General features: G+C 40.3%; 2 protein-coding genes across 4 annotated transcripts; one reads left to right on the top strand and one right to left on the bottom strand.

The window, feature by feature from the left end:
* Positions 1–1,342: 1,342 nt before the first annotated feature.
* LOC114862202 (uncharacterized) lies at positions 1,343–9,731 on the bottom strand. Its single transcript, XM_029162313.2, has 6 exons — positions 9,589–9,731; positions 2,971–3,193; positions 2,430–2,528; positions 2,006–2,292; positions 1,783–1,910; positions 1,343–1,710 (listed from the first exon to the last, which is right to left on the bottom strand). Exons 2-6 carry the CDS (start codon positions 3,164–3,166, stop codon positions 1,560–1,562), a joined length of 861 nt encoding a protein of 286 aa, XP_029018146.1. The 5' UTR covers positions 3,167–3,193; positions 9,589–9,731; the 3' UTR covers positions 1,343–1,559.
* LOC114860454 (tektin-4-like) lies at positions 9,716–12,892 on the top strand. Of its 3 annotated transcripts, none has more exons than XM_055512212.1 (5): positions 9,716–9,848; positions 9,990–10,134; positions 11,358–11,501; positions 11,589–11,675; positions 11,752–12,892. In XM_055512212.1, exons 3-5 carry the CDS (start codon positions 11,359–11,361, stop codon positions 11,903–11,905), a joined length of 384 nt encoding a protein of 127 aa, XP_055368187.1. In that variant the 5' UTR covers positions 9,716–9,848; positions 9,990–10,134; position 11,358; the 3' UTR covers positions 11,906–12,892. The 3 variants fall into 3 exon arrangements, with proteins under 3 accessions (XP_055368187.1, XP_055368188.1, XP_029014896.1); XM_055512213.1 differs by having other exon boundaries at positions 9,735–9,848; positions 10,067–10,134; XM_029159063.3 differs by lacking the exons at positions 9,716–9,848; positions 9,990–10,134 and adding an exon at positions 10,212–11,286.
* Positions 12,893–13,289: the final 397 nt, after the last annotated feature.

Below are 13,289 nucleotides of genomic sequence, written 5' to 3'. Positions count from 1 at the left end.
CCGGTACAAAGTGAAGAGAGGCTTCACTTACTCTAATGCATTAAATTTACTAAGCAGATTAAAGTAACTGATGATCATTCTGCTCAGGAGCAGTTCATGTTGCCTTCAGGCAAAACGGTAATCTACAATGTGTTAAGTGTCTGATGAGAGGGTGAACTACATGGACGTGTTGTCAAACGTACAACCAGCGTCTCTGTAATAAAGCCACGTTTGCTGCATCAGCACAATGTGACGGACGTTTCCAGCAGCTGAAGTTGTACATTTTTTAGTAAAAAGGTCAAAAGATGTAAAACAATACCATGAACATCTTAATTCATTTGAGAATAACGGTTCTAATAATGTGAAACAGAAAAAAGCATCTGCAGCAATAACAGTAAACAGGTCAACTGAAGGTTTTTTTAGTCAGTGTTTGTTTCAGTGTTTGTGGCGTCGTCCTGGAAGAAGCAGGGAGATGATTTATCAAAATATGTTTGGATGCACGTGCACATGAATTATTGTTTGCTTTGTCATTTGTTTGAATTTGAATATTTTGTGGATGTTTATTTTACTGTAAGCCATCGTGTAAAGTGATTTTCGCCTTTTGGAAAAAGCAGAGCGATAGAAATCAGAAGAACATGTACTGGTTGGAACGTGACATCTGGCTCCACCATGTACATTTTATATTTGCAAAAAGATGTAATAATTTTAACATGGTTGACTTTTTTATGGAGACTGTTCTCGTCCTACTCTGGATAATCAGTTTTGTAGATAAAGGTGTAACATAAAAAGGACGTGAGGAGGCAAAACACTTATTTTGCTAATACAACAGTTGTCTTACAGATTACAGATATTTAAAAATAAAAGTCCTTGGATTTAATGTCCTTTTATAAGTCTGAGTATTTGATATTGAGACACAGTGGCCATTTTCATTTGTATTGCATTTTCTAACACACTAAAAAGAAAAACTGCATCATTTCTATTTGAAATATCTTTACCATGTGAGCAAACATGTACTGTAACTAAGACCCTGATACCACTGACTTGAATACACAATACAGATTGAAAGTGGCCACTGGACGTCTCCAATCGCTGCATGAGAGATAATGTTCTAAACAGAATAGTGGCTGGTTCAGGATGTTTCTTTTTAGATTTATCAACTAATCTGCTCCTGTCAAAACTGGGAAACCTGACCATTTGTTGGGTTGAGGCGCCGGTCTCGTCTGTCTTCAAGCCTCATCCACGCACTTTGTCAGTGACCTAGTCAGTAACTTGCCTCGTGCTCGTTAAACTAAAAGGACAGTTGGATTTGTACCTTTCTTGTTCAATAATTCCTCACCTACATAAAAAAAAAACATGAAACCTGAAGGGTCAATAAGTCAGTATTTTATTGGACACCCAACAATGTGATTACTTAAAAAGAGAAAAACCCAATACGCAGTTACACATCAGACATATTGTGGCAGTATAATCAATCATAATTTTTCTGATGCTTTGATTCGTTAATCATCATCAAATTGTTTTTATCATCAGGTTCAACGTGAGCTTTATTCATGAAGTGAAGTCCAGAGAACAAAGACATTTCATTTAAGCTGCTGCTCCACAGTTTCCAGTTTCCGTCCTTGGCTCCTGCCCAGCGCCTTCACTGGTCGCCCATAGGCTTCCTCCAGCAGCGTGTTTCCATAGAGCTTGTACCAGACGGACGACCAGCTGAGGGCTGAGCCGCGGTAGCGCCTGAAAACACAGAGGCTGATGTTACACGCGACCGACGCTTTGTGGTCTCACGCCACGCACACACGATCGTACCCAAAACGACCACCGCTCATGTAGTTGTAGACTTCACTGGAGCGCAGAGGATAATCCCAAACCTGGACGTCTGTTAACTGGCCATCAAACCCTGAAAAGTCAAGCACCTGCTCACCAGACCACTCATACTGACCACACACACACACGCACACACGAGTACATAGTTAAAAACAACTTCAGGGATCCTGTAGAGGTGTTTGGAACCTGGGCTCCTGGTCCTCACCGGTCGAGACAGCAGCTTCCTGATGCTCATGTGGGAGCCATGAAACGCCTGAATCACATTCCTCCCTGAGTCCACGACGACACAGACGCTGGTCCACAGCTCCGGTTCCATCATCGACCAGACGTACACATTTGGTAGCAAGGAGTAGTCATAATGGTTGAGGGACAGCACATACCTGCTAGCACCCTTGTCCCCCAGCGTCAGGGGGCTGCTGGACGGGCTGAGGGTGAAGATCTGTGAGTCCTCTGACGTGTAGTCAATGATGTAACGCAGACACACAGAGACACCTGCAGGTTGACAAAGGGAGAACGTCAACTGGGTCGAGCCGCTTCCTCACCGCTCCTTTCTGTTTTACGTCATTTGACAAACATCAGACACATGAGGAGACAAACAAGAGAGACTGCGATAATGAGCCTCTACTTACTGCTGCTACGAGGCTGTGCATGAGGTGCACTGAAGGACATTCCTCCTCCTCCAAGCGACATAGTGAACATCTTCCCTTCGAGGTTGACTGGAGGATTTGCTGAAAAGACAAAGAGGAGATCTTCATGTTTGTGTGTCCCTTTTTCTGTGTTTCTTATTTGTTTTCCCATAATCAGCATGAACCCACTGGTGTCTATTACAACAAAGATAGTCCAATAAAAAGTCATACATTTGTCCTGTTATTTCTAAAATGCTCAAAGTGCATTCATTGCATTTTGCAGCTCATTAACACCTCACGCTCTAATTAGTGCTTCCTGTGTTCAGACGCTGTGGTGAGTTCTCAGTGAACAGTGAGAACTGGAAGTCGGGCCAGTTTTTCCAGTTTAGGCCGATGTGCTGAACTGAATGTTGTCAGTCAGGTTCAAATCTGCTTTTCCAGCAATGACTTACTGTACAAGCAGATGGAGGGGCACAGATTGGACTGGATCTATGTTGTTTCCCAAACATTTTTATATGCTTTAATACCTGTGTGTGTATCTTACCTGTGGTTGTTGTTGAAGCATGAGTTGTTGTATTAGGAGCTAGAGTTGTTCCTGGAGCACGTGTTGTTGTTTTTGGAGCGTGAGTTGTTGTTCTTGGAGCTTTCGTTGCGTTGGCGTGATTCTTAACGCCGTGCACCAAAGTGGCCATCACCAACATGAACACAGGGAGCAGGTAGTTCTTCATCTTCATCACCATCCACCCGCGGAGTCTCCAGCGAAGCGTCTGTCGGACGGAACCAGCGGCACTGGATCAGCTGATTCACCGGCAGGTGGACGCGCACGTGGCCGGGTGCTGGCCACGTCCCGCAGGTGCCACAGGCCTCCAGCTGCGCGGACAGGTGTCGTGCCAAAAAGTGACTGTCTGCCAGAAATTGATTTTGATTTTTGAATGCATTAATTTCCGCACGCGGGAGCGCGCACCGCCTCGTTAAGGCGTTTAGCTCGGTTTGTGTAGGACTACAGCTGCTTATTTCGGTTTCAATTGGCCATAACTTGTAAATATTATCCACTACACGTCTTCTAGTGGACGTAGTGACGGCACGTCTTTTAGATTTTGTGTAAACGACGGAAATAATCATCGTAATTCTCTTTACAGCGATCGTCGACCGTGACTGTTTAACTCTATGACATGACGCTATGGACTCAGATCTACGACCCAATATTGCTGCAACATGTTTGTTCTTCCACATTTTGGGTCTGATTGAAACTGCACGAGTGACCACCAAGTTGTTTCACCACTTTTAATTTCCTGTATGGGACCAGTTAAACCAGTTGCTTTCATGTTGCCACAACGTGATTATTAGAGGCAAAGCTTTTGATCAGAAGCTTAATTCTGCCTTATTTTAAATACACTGAGCTCTGCTTTGTTATATTTTCAAATGTAATACACCAAGACCAGTAGAACCAGTAGCATGCTGGTTTTATGTTGCCACAAAGTGATTAAAGCCAATATCTGTTTACTGAAAGCTTATTTCTCCCTTATTTTAAGTGCATGGAGCTCTGCTGCGTTATATTAACAGATTGAATGAGAATCCAGTTCATCTTATCACTGTCTACACCTGTTTGAGACCAGTTAACCCAGTAATATGCTGTCTTCACGTTGCCAAAGAGTGATTATAGCCAATATCTTTTGATACGGAAAAGTTTCAAGCGTTTTCTGTTTATATTTTGTATTGCACATTTGTTCAAACTACATGGCTGTACTGTCGTTTTTTTTGTAATTTCTGGTGACATTACAGTGCAAACCATATGTAAACTTTTTTTTTGTAAATAAAAATAATGTTTGCCCTGTTCAAACCTGGGGAATTAAAACGATTCTGATTCTGAAAGCGGCTGATCAACTTTTGTAGGAACAAATTTCATATAGTAGAGGTGAAAGGGAGACTAACAACCCAACGCAGCGAGGCTGTAGCAGCAGAGAAACGCAGATCTTTGTCCTGCGTGTTGATGCGCGTTTCCCCTTCCCCCAGTGTCCCTGCTCTGGGACGTGGATGGCCCCGCCCACTTTCATTCAACAGACGGACATGAAAGGGGGAATAATGAAATAAACAGCTGGGAAACTTTGTAGGAACATGGCTGTAGCTCTGCAATGACTTTATGTGGTACAGGTGAAAGCAGTAATAACGAAATAAACGGAATATAAAACGGAAACGCTTTCAAGCGTTTTCTGTGCACCCAAACTAGATAGGTGTACTGTCATCTTTTCTGTCATTTTTAGCATTTGCATGTTGTTGTATATGAATAACGAAATTACGTTTGAAAAACTGTGAAGAGATCCGTGTCTACATGAAAGCGGGCAGAACAACGTCCGTCTATGACTCACTGCTGAAAGCGGCTGGTGAAACATGGCTGTAGCTCTGCAATGACTTATTATGTGGTACAGGTGAAAGGGGAAATAACGAAATAAATAGAATATAAAACTGAAACGCTTTCAAGCGTTTTTTGGTTTATAATATATTTTTAATTGCACATTTGTTAAAACTAGATGGGTGAGCGGTGTACTGTCGTCTTTTCTGCAATTTTTAGTAACGTTACAGTGAAATAATGTGTGAACTTTATTTAGTTTTTTTGTAAATAAGCAAAGAAGCAAAACTGTCTTATTGTATTGTTGATGTTTTTCATTGCTTCCTTCGGTGAGACCGCAACAATGACACTCGTCCTTTCACGTTGTAAATCCAAGCACATAGCGGTGGAACATTGTAGCAGTGGACGTCACTCATAGACTCATAGGAACCTGAGTAGGAACCCTGCTCTGCCTTGCAGGCAGCAGCAGGGTCAGCGAGCCCATGCGTCCAACCCCACAGAGTGCGTCGGTGATGGCCCTCTTTACGTAACAAAAGCGGCTCTGGGCAAGGTGCCAGCTGGAGCGTGGCGGACAAGTGAACACCCAGCCGTTGGTAGGGGTATATGTAAAGGTGTACGTCCCTTAGTAGTTCTAGTGTTAATGAGGCGGCGCGCGCTCCCGCGTGCGGAAGTCAGTGCATTAAAAAATCAAAATCACTTTCTGGCAGACAGTCACTTTTTGGCACGACACCTGTCCGCGCACCTGGAGACCTGTGGCACCTGCGTACTGCGGTCAAGTGAGCCGTCGTTCGTTCATCCGTCGTTCAGCCAGCCGCGCTTCAGAAACGTCTTGCGCCCGTATTACGCGCTTTACAGCAGAGCACAAAACACGCTCGTCGCGACTTCCTCTTTTCATAGCGACACGTCTGGTCTGTTCAAAATATGGAAAACTACGAAACAAAATATAGCATATATAGAAAAACTGTCGCCTAATAAAGATCTGTGTACTTTTACTGTAAAATTAAGCATTTATTTGTGTTTAAAACTACCATGTCATACTGTGAAACTTTTATAATCATTAACTTAACTTTGGTGCATAGTTCCAGGCTCAGACCACTTTCTCCCTATTCTACTAGACGTCTACTATCATCACACAAAGATTTGTGTATTTTTACTGTATAGTTTTGGATTTAGCAGTACTTGAAAGTACTATGTCATACTGTAATACAGTCAACTTTGAAATCAATAACTTGACTTAGGTGCATAGTTCCAGGCTCAGACCACTTTCCCTTTGTTCTACTAGACGTCTACTATCATCACACAAAGATTCGTGTATTTTTACTGTATAGTTTAGGATTTATTAGTATTTAAAACTACCAGTTCATACTGTAACAGTACGGGCCGTATAGTCAACTTTAATCATTAATAACTTGACTTTGGTGCATAGTTCCAGGCTCAGACCACTTTCCCCTTGTTCTACTAGAAATGTACTATCACCACACAAAGATTCGTGTATTTTTACTGTATAGTTTAGGATTTATTAGTATTCAAAACTACCATGTCATACTGTAACTGTATAGGCCGTATAGTCAACTTTAATCATTAATAACTTGACTTTGGTGCATAGTTCCAGGCTCAGACCACTTTCTCCCTATTCTACTAGACGTCTATTATCATCACACAAAGATTTGTGTATTTTTACTTTATAGTTTTGGATTTAGCAGTACTTGAAAGTACTATGTCATACTGTAATACAGTCAACTTTCATGATTAATAACTTGACTTTGGTGCATAGTTCCAGGCTCAGACCACTTTCTCCCTATTCTACTAGATGTCTACTATCATCACACAAAGATTTGTGTATTTTTACTGTATAGTTTTGGATTCAGCAGTACTTGAAAGTACTATGTCATACTGTAATACAGTCAACTTTCATGATTAATAACTTGACTTTGGTGCATAGTTCCAGGCTCAGACCACTTTCTCCCTATTCTACTAGACGTCTACTATCATCACACAAATATTTGTGTATTTTTACTGTATACTTTAGGATTTAGCAGTACTTGAAAGTACTATGTCATACTGTAATACAGTCAACTTTAATCATTTATAACTTGACTTTGGTGCATAGTTCCAGGCTCAGACCACTTTCCCCTTGTTCTACTAGAAGTGTACTATCACCACACAAGGATCTGTGTATTTTTACTGTATAGTTTGGGATTTATTAGTATTTAAAACTACCAGTTCATACTGTAACTGTATGGGCCGTATAGTCAACTTTAATCATTAATAACTTGACTTTGGTGCATAGTTCCAGGCTCAGACCACTTTCCCTTTGTTCTACTAGAGGTGTACTATCACCACACAAAGATTCGTGTATTTTTACTGTATAGTTTAGGATTTATTAGTATTTAAAACTACCAGTTCATACTGTAACAGTACGGGCCGTATAGTCAACTTTAATCATTAATAACTTGACTTTGGTGAATAGTTCCAGGCTCAGACCACTTTCCCCTTGTTCTACTAGAAATGTACTATCACCACACAAAGATTCGTGTATTTTTACTGTATAGTTTTGGATTTATTAGTATTCCAAACTACCATGTCATACTGTAATACAGTCAACTTTGATAATCAATAACTTGACTTAGGTGCATAGTTCCAGGCTCAGACCACTTTCTCCCTATTCTACTAGACGTCTACTATCATCACACAAAGATTTGTGTATTTTTACTGTATAGTTTAGGATTTATTAGTATTCAAAACTACCATGTCATACTGTAATACTCTATGGGCCTTATATTCAACTATGATGATGAATAACTTGACTTTAGTGCATAATGCCAGGCCCGGATTATGTCACTTTTCATATAAAAAACTGAGTGAGGCTAAGCACACACACATTAAATCCTCTTATTAACATCTGTTAGGACTCCAAAGTGTGACTTTTAATATTAAAACTAAATGTTTAATGTTTTATATAAAGTCATGGAACAGTCAAAAACTGAATATTTGTGTGAAACGAGGTGTTTGTTTGCCTGAATGACCCCGGGAGCTATGTTGTCGGGGGCTAAATGCCCCTAGTAGGGTCTCCCAAGGCAAACAGGTCCTGGGCTGGGCTGAACTGGAGGAAGTGTCCGGAGAGAGGGAAGTTTGGAGTTTGCTTAGACCCTTTGACCCTGTGACCTGCCCCCAGAAAAAGCGGCTGAAAATGGATGGATGGACATATAAATACAGTTTTGTGCCAAAATGAACAAAAATATAAGACAAATAGGATATATCCTGTAACTGTTTTATGGTTGAGGAATTATTTACAAAGACAGCAATTCCAGTATTCAGTTGTTGCTTTCTTGTGTGTGTGTTTTTATCTATTTGTAAGAACTGTGCATGAAACCACCTGCAACAGCCATCACACTGTAAAAGGGCACATGAATGACCATTTTATAGCACCTGAATGAAATCGTTATTTGTTCTGATCAAACTATTTCCCATGTCTGGAGTTTGTTTTATCAAAGTTATTGCCGTCTCTGTTCTTGCACATTGTAATATTTAGTTTTGAACACTAAAATGTAAATACAAAATGTATATAACCTAACATTAAGGATTAGATTTAATGCAATTATTCTCTCTTCACAATACAGACTTACAATAAAAAACAACAATAAAAAAGAAAGTTACATACTACACTGTTTGTGGTGCAGTACTTATTGGTTTTGTGCTTGACTGTAAGGGCCATATTACAGCATAACATGGTACTACTAAAATCCTAAACCATACAGTATAAATACACAGATCTTTGTGGGGTGATAGTACACCTCTAGTAGAACAAGGGGAAAGTGGTCTGAGCCTGGAACTATGCACCAAAGTTAAGTTATTAATGAATAAGGTTGACTATACGGCCCATACAGTTACAGTAGGACCTGGTAGGTTTGAATACTAATAAATCCTAAACTATACAGTAAAAATACACGAATCTTTGTGTGATGATAGTAGACGTCTAGTAGAATAGGGAGAAAGTGGTCTGGGCCTGGAACTATGCACCAAAGTCAAGTTATTAATGATTAAAGTTGACTATACGACCCGTACTGTTACAGTATGAACTGGTAGTTTTAAATACTAATAAATCCCAAAACTATACAGTAAAAATACACAGATCTTTGTATGGTGATAGTACACTTCTAGTAGAATAAAGGGAAAGTGGTCTGAGCCTGGAACTATGCACCAAAGTCAAGTTATTAATGATCAAAGTTGACTGTATTACAGTATGACATGGTAGTTTTGAATACTAATAAATCCTAAACTATACAGTAAAAATACACAGATCTTTGTGGTGTAATAGTACACCTCTAGTAGAACAAGGGGAAAGTGGTCTGAGCCTGGAACTATGCACCAAAGTCAAGTTATTGATTATCAAAGTTGACTCTATTACAGTATGACATGGTAGTTTTGAATACTAATAAGTGCTTAATTTTACAGTAAAAGTACACAGATCTTTATTAGGCGACAGTTTTTCTATATATGCAGTATTTTGTTTCGTATTTTTCCATATTTTGAACAAACCAGACGTGTCGCTATGAAAAGTGTGTATGTGTTTGTTTTTGTGTATGTGTTGCTCTGCGATGGACTGGCCAGCTGGGAAGTCAAACAAACTAAGAGGTTCTGTGGCACTGTATTAACTATGCAGTGTCTTCAGCCACCACAACATGAGACAAACAGGAAGTTCCTCTGTACTGTACTGGACTGCATAGACATGGTGAAACAAGACAACAACAACAACAACACAAAGCTGGAGATGTGGAGGAAGTGATCAGTGAATCTGATGTAAGAAAACCTAACCTTCCCTGTAGTGATGGGTCCGGCAACACCGATGCGTCAGCGCCTGCGTCGAGCTCTTAGAGCGAAACACAGTGTCGGTGCGCGTATCGCGTTGGGAAACCACGTGACCGATACAGTTCCTGTATCAGTCACTGTCTGACGCGCCAGACTGTGTTTATAAGGAAGCGCATGTGTCGGGCTGCATCTGCCGAATGGAATCCATGAGCGTTTGCCGTTCATCGTCAAATTCATCTATAATTCATCTCATATCGGAAAATAAGGTTTCTTTTTTGATTTAATTTTATGATAAAGTGAAAGTGTAGTATTAAAATAATTAATTAATTTTAAAGTTTTCACTTGATCTATTTGAATTCAGATTAATTTCCAAAGTGACTCTTTACTAATCATATTGTTTTATGCAGGTTAAATTTCCACCTCACAGTGTGATGACCCCAGCAACACTTCTAGACCCCAGATTTAAATTACTCTGGTTCCGCAGTTCCTCCAAGTGCAACGAGGCCGTCAGTAGACTGCAGTCAGAACAGCAGCTGTCTACACCCACTTCAGGCATGTTATTCAGCATTATTTGTTTCTTGTTGTTTGGAAATGGTGTACTAAAATGGCAGTGTGTTCTTTCTAGATGACCTTTGGCAAGATCTCCTCATTGCAGTGGGCCGAGAGACCAAATTTGTTTAAAAAAAAAAACAAAAAAAGGCATCTTCATTCACAACATGTTCACTTAGATTTTTACGTTACGATACATGTCCACTTTATCGACTGTATCTAAAAATATAAATTTTAAATGTAAATGAAGATATGAAATATATAACATACAATGGCTTAAATTATATTATTGTATATATTAAGTCACAAAATCAGTGTCAGCTGAGTCTGTCAACTAGGTTGCCTGTAGGGAGTTTTAATGTCCAGCAGGTGGCAGGATTCAGTGACACAGTATCGGCACAGTATCAATACAGTTTTTCAATGTGTTGAAACGTTTCATGACGCCTCATCTACCTATCACTACTTCCCTGACTCTCATCTCGACTTTAACCATCATGTTTCATATGTCAGCCAGTTTGACACAATCAACACTTTAGCCTCATCCAAACGCGTCTGTTCTAGTCTATTTCCTGTAATACTGGCACTGACACTTCTGCACATCATTGTTCAACATGTTTGAAACTTCTATTTACAGTTAATGACTGTGAAAACATGCTTCAGTGCAGTTCACAGACCTGTCAGGTGCCCACTGTACTGTACTGATCAGTAATCTAATGCTATAATATGAAATCACATTTAGCTCTGAATCTTAAGTGTTAAGTGTTACCCTCACAGCCCTGAATAGAACGGGTCAATCAATCAATTAATAACTAATCTGAAATTAATATAGGACATTTGCCATAGTAGTAGTTTAAGGACTTGTTGATCCTCTTAGTAAGATATTGAAAATTAGAATTACTGAATTTGACAACCTATGGAAAACTTACAAATGGATTGTGACAGCAGATTCCTGTGATGTGATGTGATGTGATGTGATGTGATGTGATGTGATGTGATGTGATGTGATGTGATGTGATATGGGGAAGATTATGGAATGGCCCTCTCCCTGTGTAACTGTCTTATCAGCCACATGTAAACAGTTGTTGCTATTATGACTTGTCATTGTTATTATTCATTCCAGCCTGTGACCACTTGGTATTCTCGATGTTATTAATAGTAAGTTGCAGCCTTTGAGTGTCTCATAGTGAAAACACACATGATGTTATATGGTTCCATGTGTGTGTCAGGATGAACAGAGAGGCTAAGCAGATGCTAGAGTCAGACTGGTCTGATAAGTACCAGGCCTACAACCTGGACGACCACTGTGGAAGACACAACAACATGAGCCCAGACACAAAGCACCACCCGAGCTCAGGCGCCCTGCAGGAGCAGTGAGTGTGTGAATCTACAGCCCTCTGACTGAAAGTGAGTCATCTGACTTCTGCTTCTCATACTCGCTGCCTTCTGCTCTGCTGCAGGGTGTGCAACCGCTCAGCATGGACAAAGTTCACTCAGGACAACCTGAACAAGGCCCTGCAGGAGGAGCAGGCCACCAGCAGCCTCAGGTCTGATGGCCATGAAGGACGCTCCTGACCCCAGTGTCACTGTGGTGGATGTAATCAGGCTGTGTGTTTGTCCCAGGCTGTTGGTGGAGCAGCTGCTGCAGGACACCACCAAGGATCTGACCTTCCAGTGCTCCAGCGTGGACCAGGCTCTCAGTCAGCGCTGTGTGGAGCTGGTGGAGGCCAAGGCTCAGCTGGAGATGAAGCTTACAGACGGACAGGCAGGCTGTTAGGCAGATAGACAGACACATATTAACTGGTTTCAACACTGTCCCTGTGTGTGTAGACCTTGGAGCAGATTGGGGCCCAGGAGAACAACATTGTGGCTCTGCAAAAGGCCCAACGCTCTCTGCACTGTCAGGATACTATACTATCTGTTTCTGCGTCTGTGTGTTGTTTTTTAGTCCTAGTTGTTTTTTAATTAAAGGTGCAATACAGTATGGGGTGCCAAATGTAAAAGGAGCACCTATAACTAGTTTTCTCACATTTAACTAAATGACACAACATGTTTTCTCACATTTAGTTAAATGTGCAAAAGTCTAAATGTAAATGTTAAATGTTAAAAGTTAAAAGGAAATGTTAAATGTTAAATGTAAATGTTAAATGCAAATGTTAAATTTAAATGTTAAATGTAAATGTTAAATGTAAATGTAAATGTTAAATGTTCGCCGAGTGTAAACTGAATATTCATGAATGTGCAAGTAGACTCCACCCCTACTCTCAAACAGCGCTGGTCTCAGATCAGAGACGCAAACTCAAACACCTCAAACAAATGTGAGAAAACATGTGTCCTTTAGTTAAATGTGAGAAAACTAGTTATAGGTGCTCCTTTTACATTCGGCACCCCATAATACAGTAGATATAGTGTGTTAATGCAAGAGGTTTTTATTTTTCATAAATAAATGCTCTTGGAAAATTTGAGGCTCTGGACCATCTGGTGACAAAACAGCAGCAGCCAAAAGAAGATGGAACAGATTAAGCTTGAAAAAATCTTTACATGGTGAGAAAAAATAGTATCCTGTGTGGGGAGTTTTACAGTTAGTTACATTATAGTGGGTTGTACTTCACATTGCAGAATTGTATCAGTGTACAGTATTTCACTCGTTGCTGTTGTTTCTGTCATTGATTTCATACTGAGTGGAATTCACTAGTTATATTATCATTATCGTGTAATATAAAAATTTTGCTTGATTATTTATTAAAAATTTTACTTGATTTTACTTGATTTACTTGATAATGATTTATTTTTCTTGTGTAGTTAATACTGCTGCCGTCCATTCCGAATTGTTCCTCTATACTATACAGTCCTATTTAATGGCTCCTTGCGGCTGTAGACAAAAGAATTTCCCCATTGTATGAATAAAGAATATCTTATCTTACTGTATCTCCAGCATACAGTACCTTATCTACCAGAACACAACTCCAAACAGAACTACTGAGGCCACCACAGTGTCATAGAAAGTCCTTAGCAGCTGTCTGCACACACCAACGGGTAGAGGCAACTCTGGCCCTTCTTATACAGAGCGTCCATGTTGTTAGACCAGTCCAGTTTATCGTTTATGTGAACACCCACATATTTGACAGTGTCTCAGTGTCTGAGCCCCGGATGTTCACCGG

Source organism: Betta splendens, chromosome 1 (assembly GCF_900634795.4).
Source record: "Betta splendens chromosome 1, fBetSpl5.4, whole genome shotgun sequence".
Lineage (NCBI taxonomy): Eukaryota > Metazoa > Chordata > Actinopteri > Anabantiformes > Osphronemidae > Betta > Betta splendens.
This window is presented reverse-complemented; position numbering and strand designations above follow the sequence as displayed.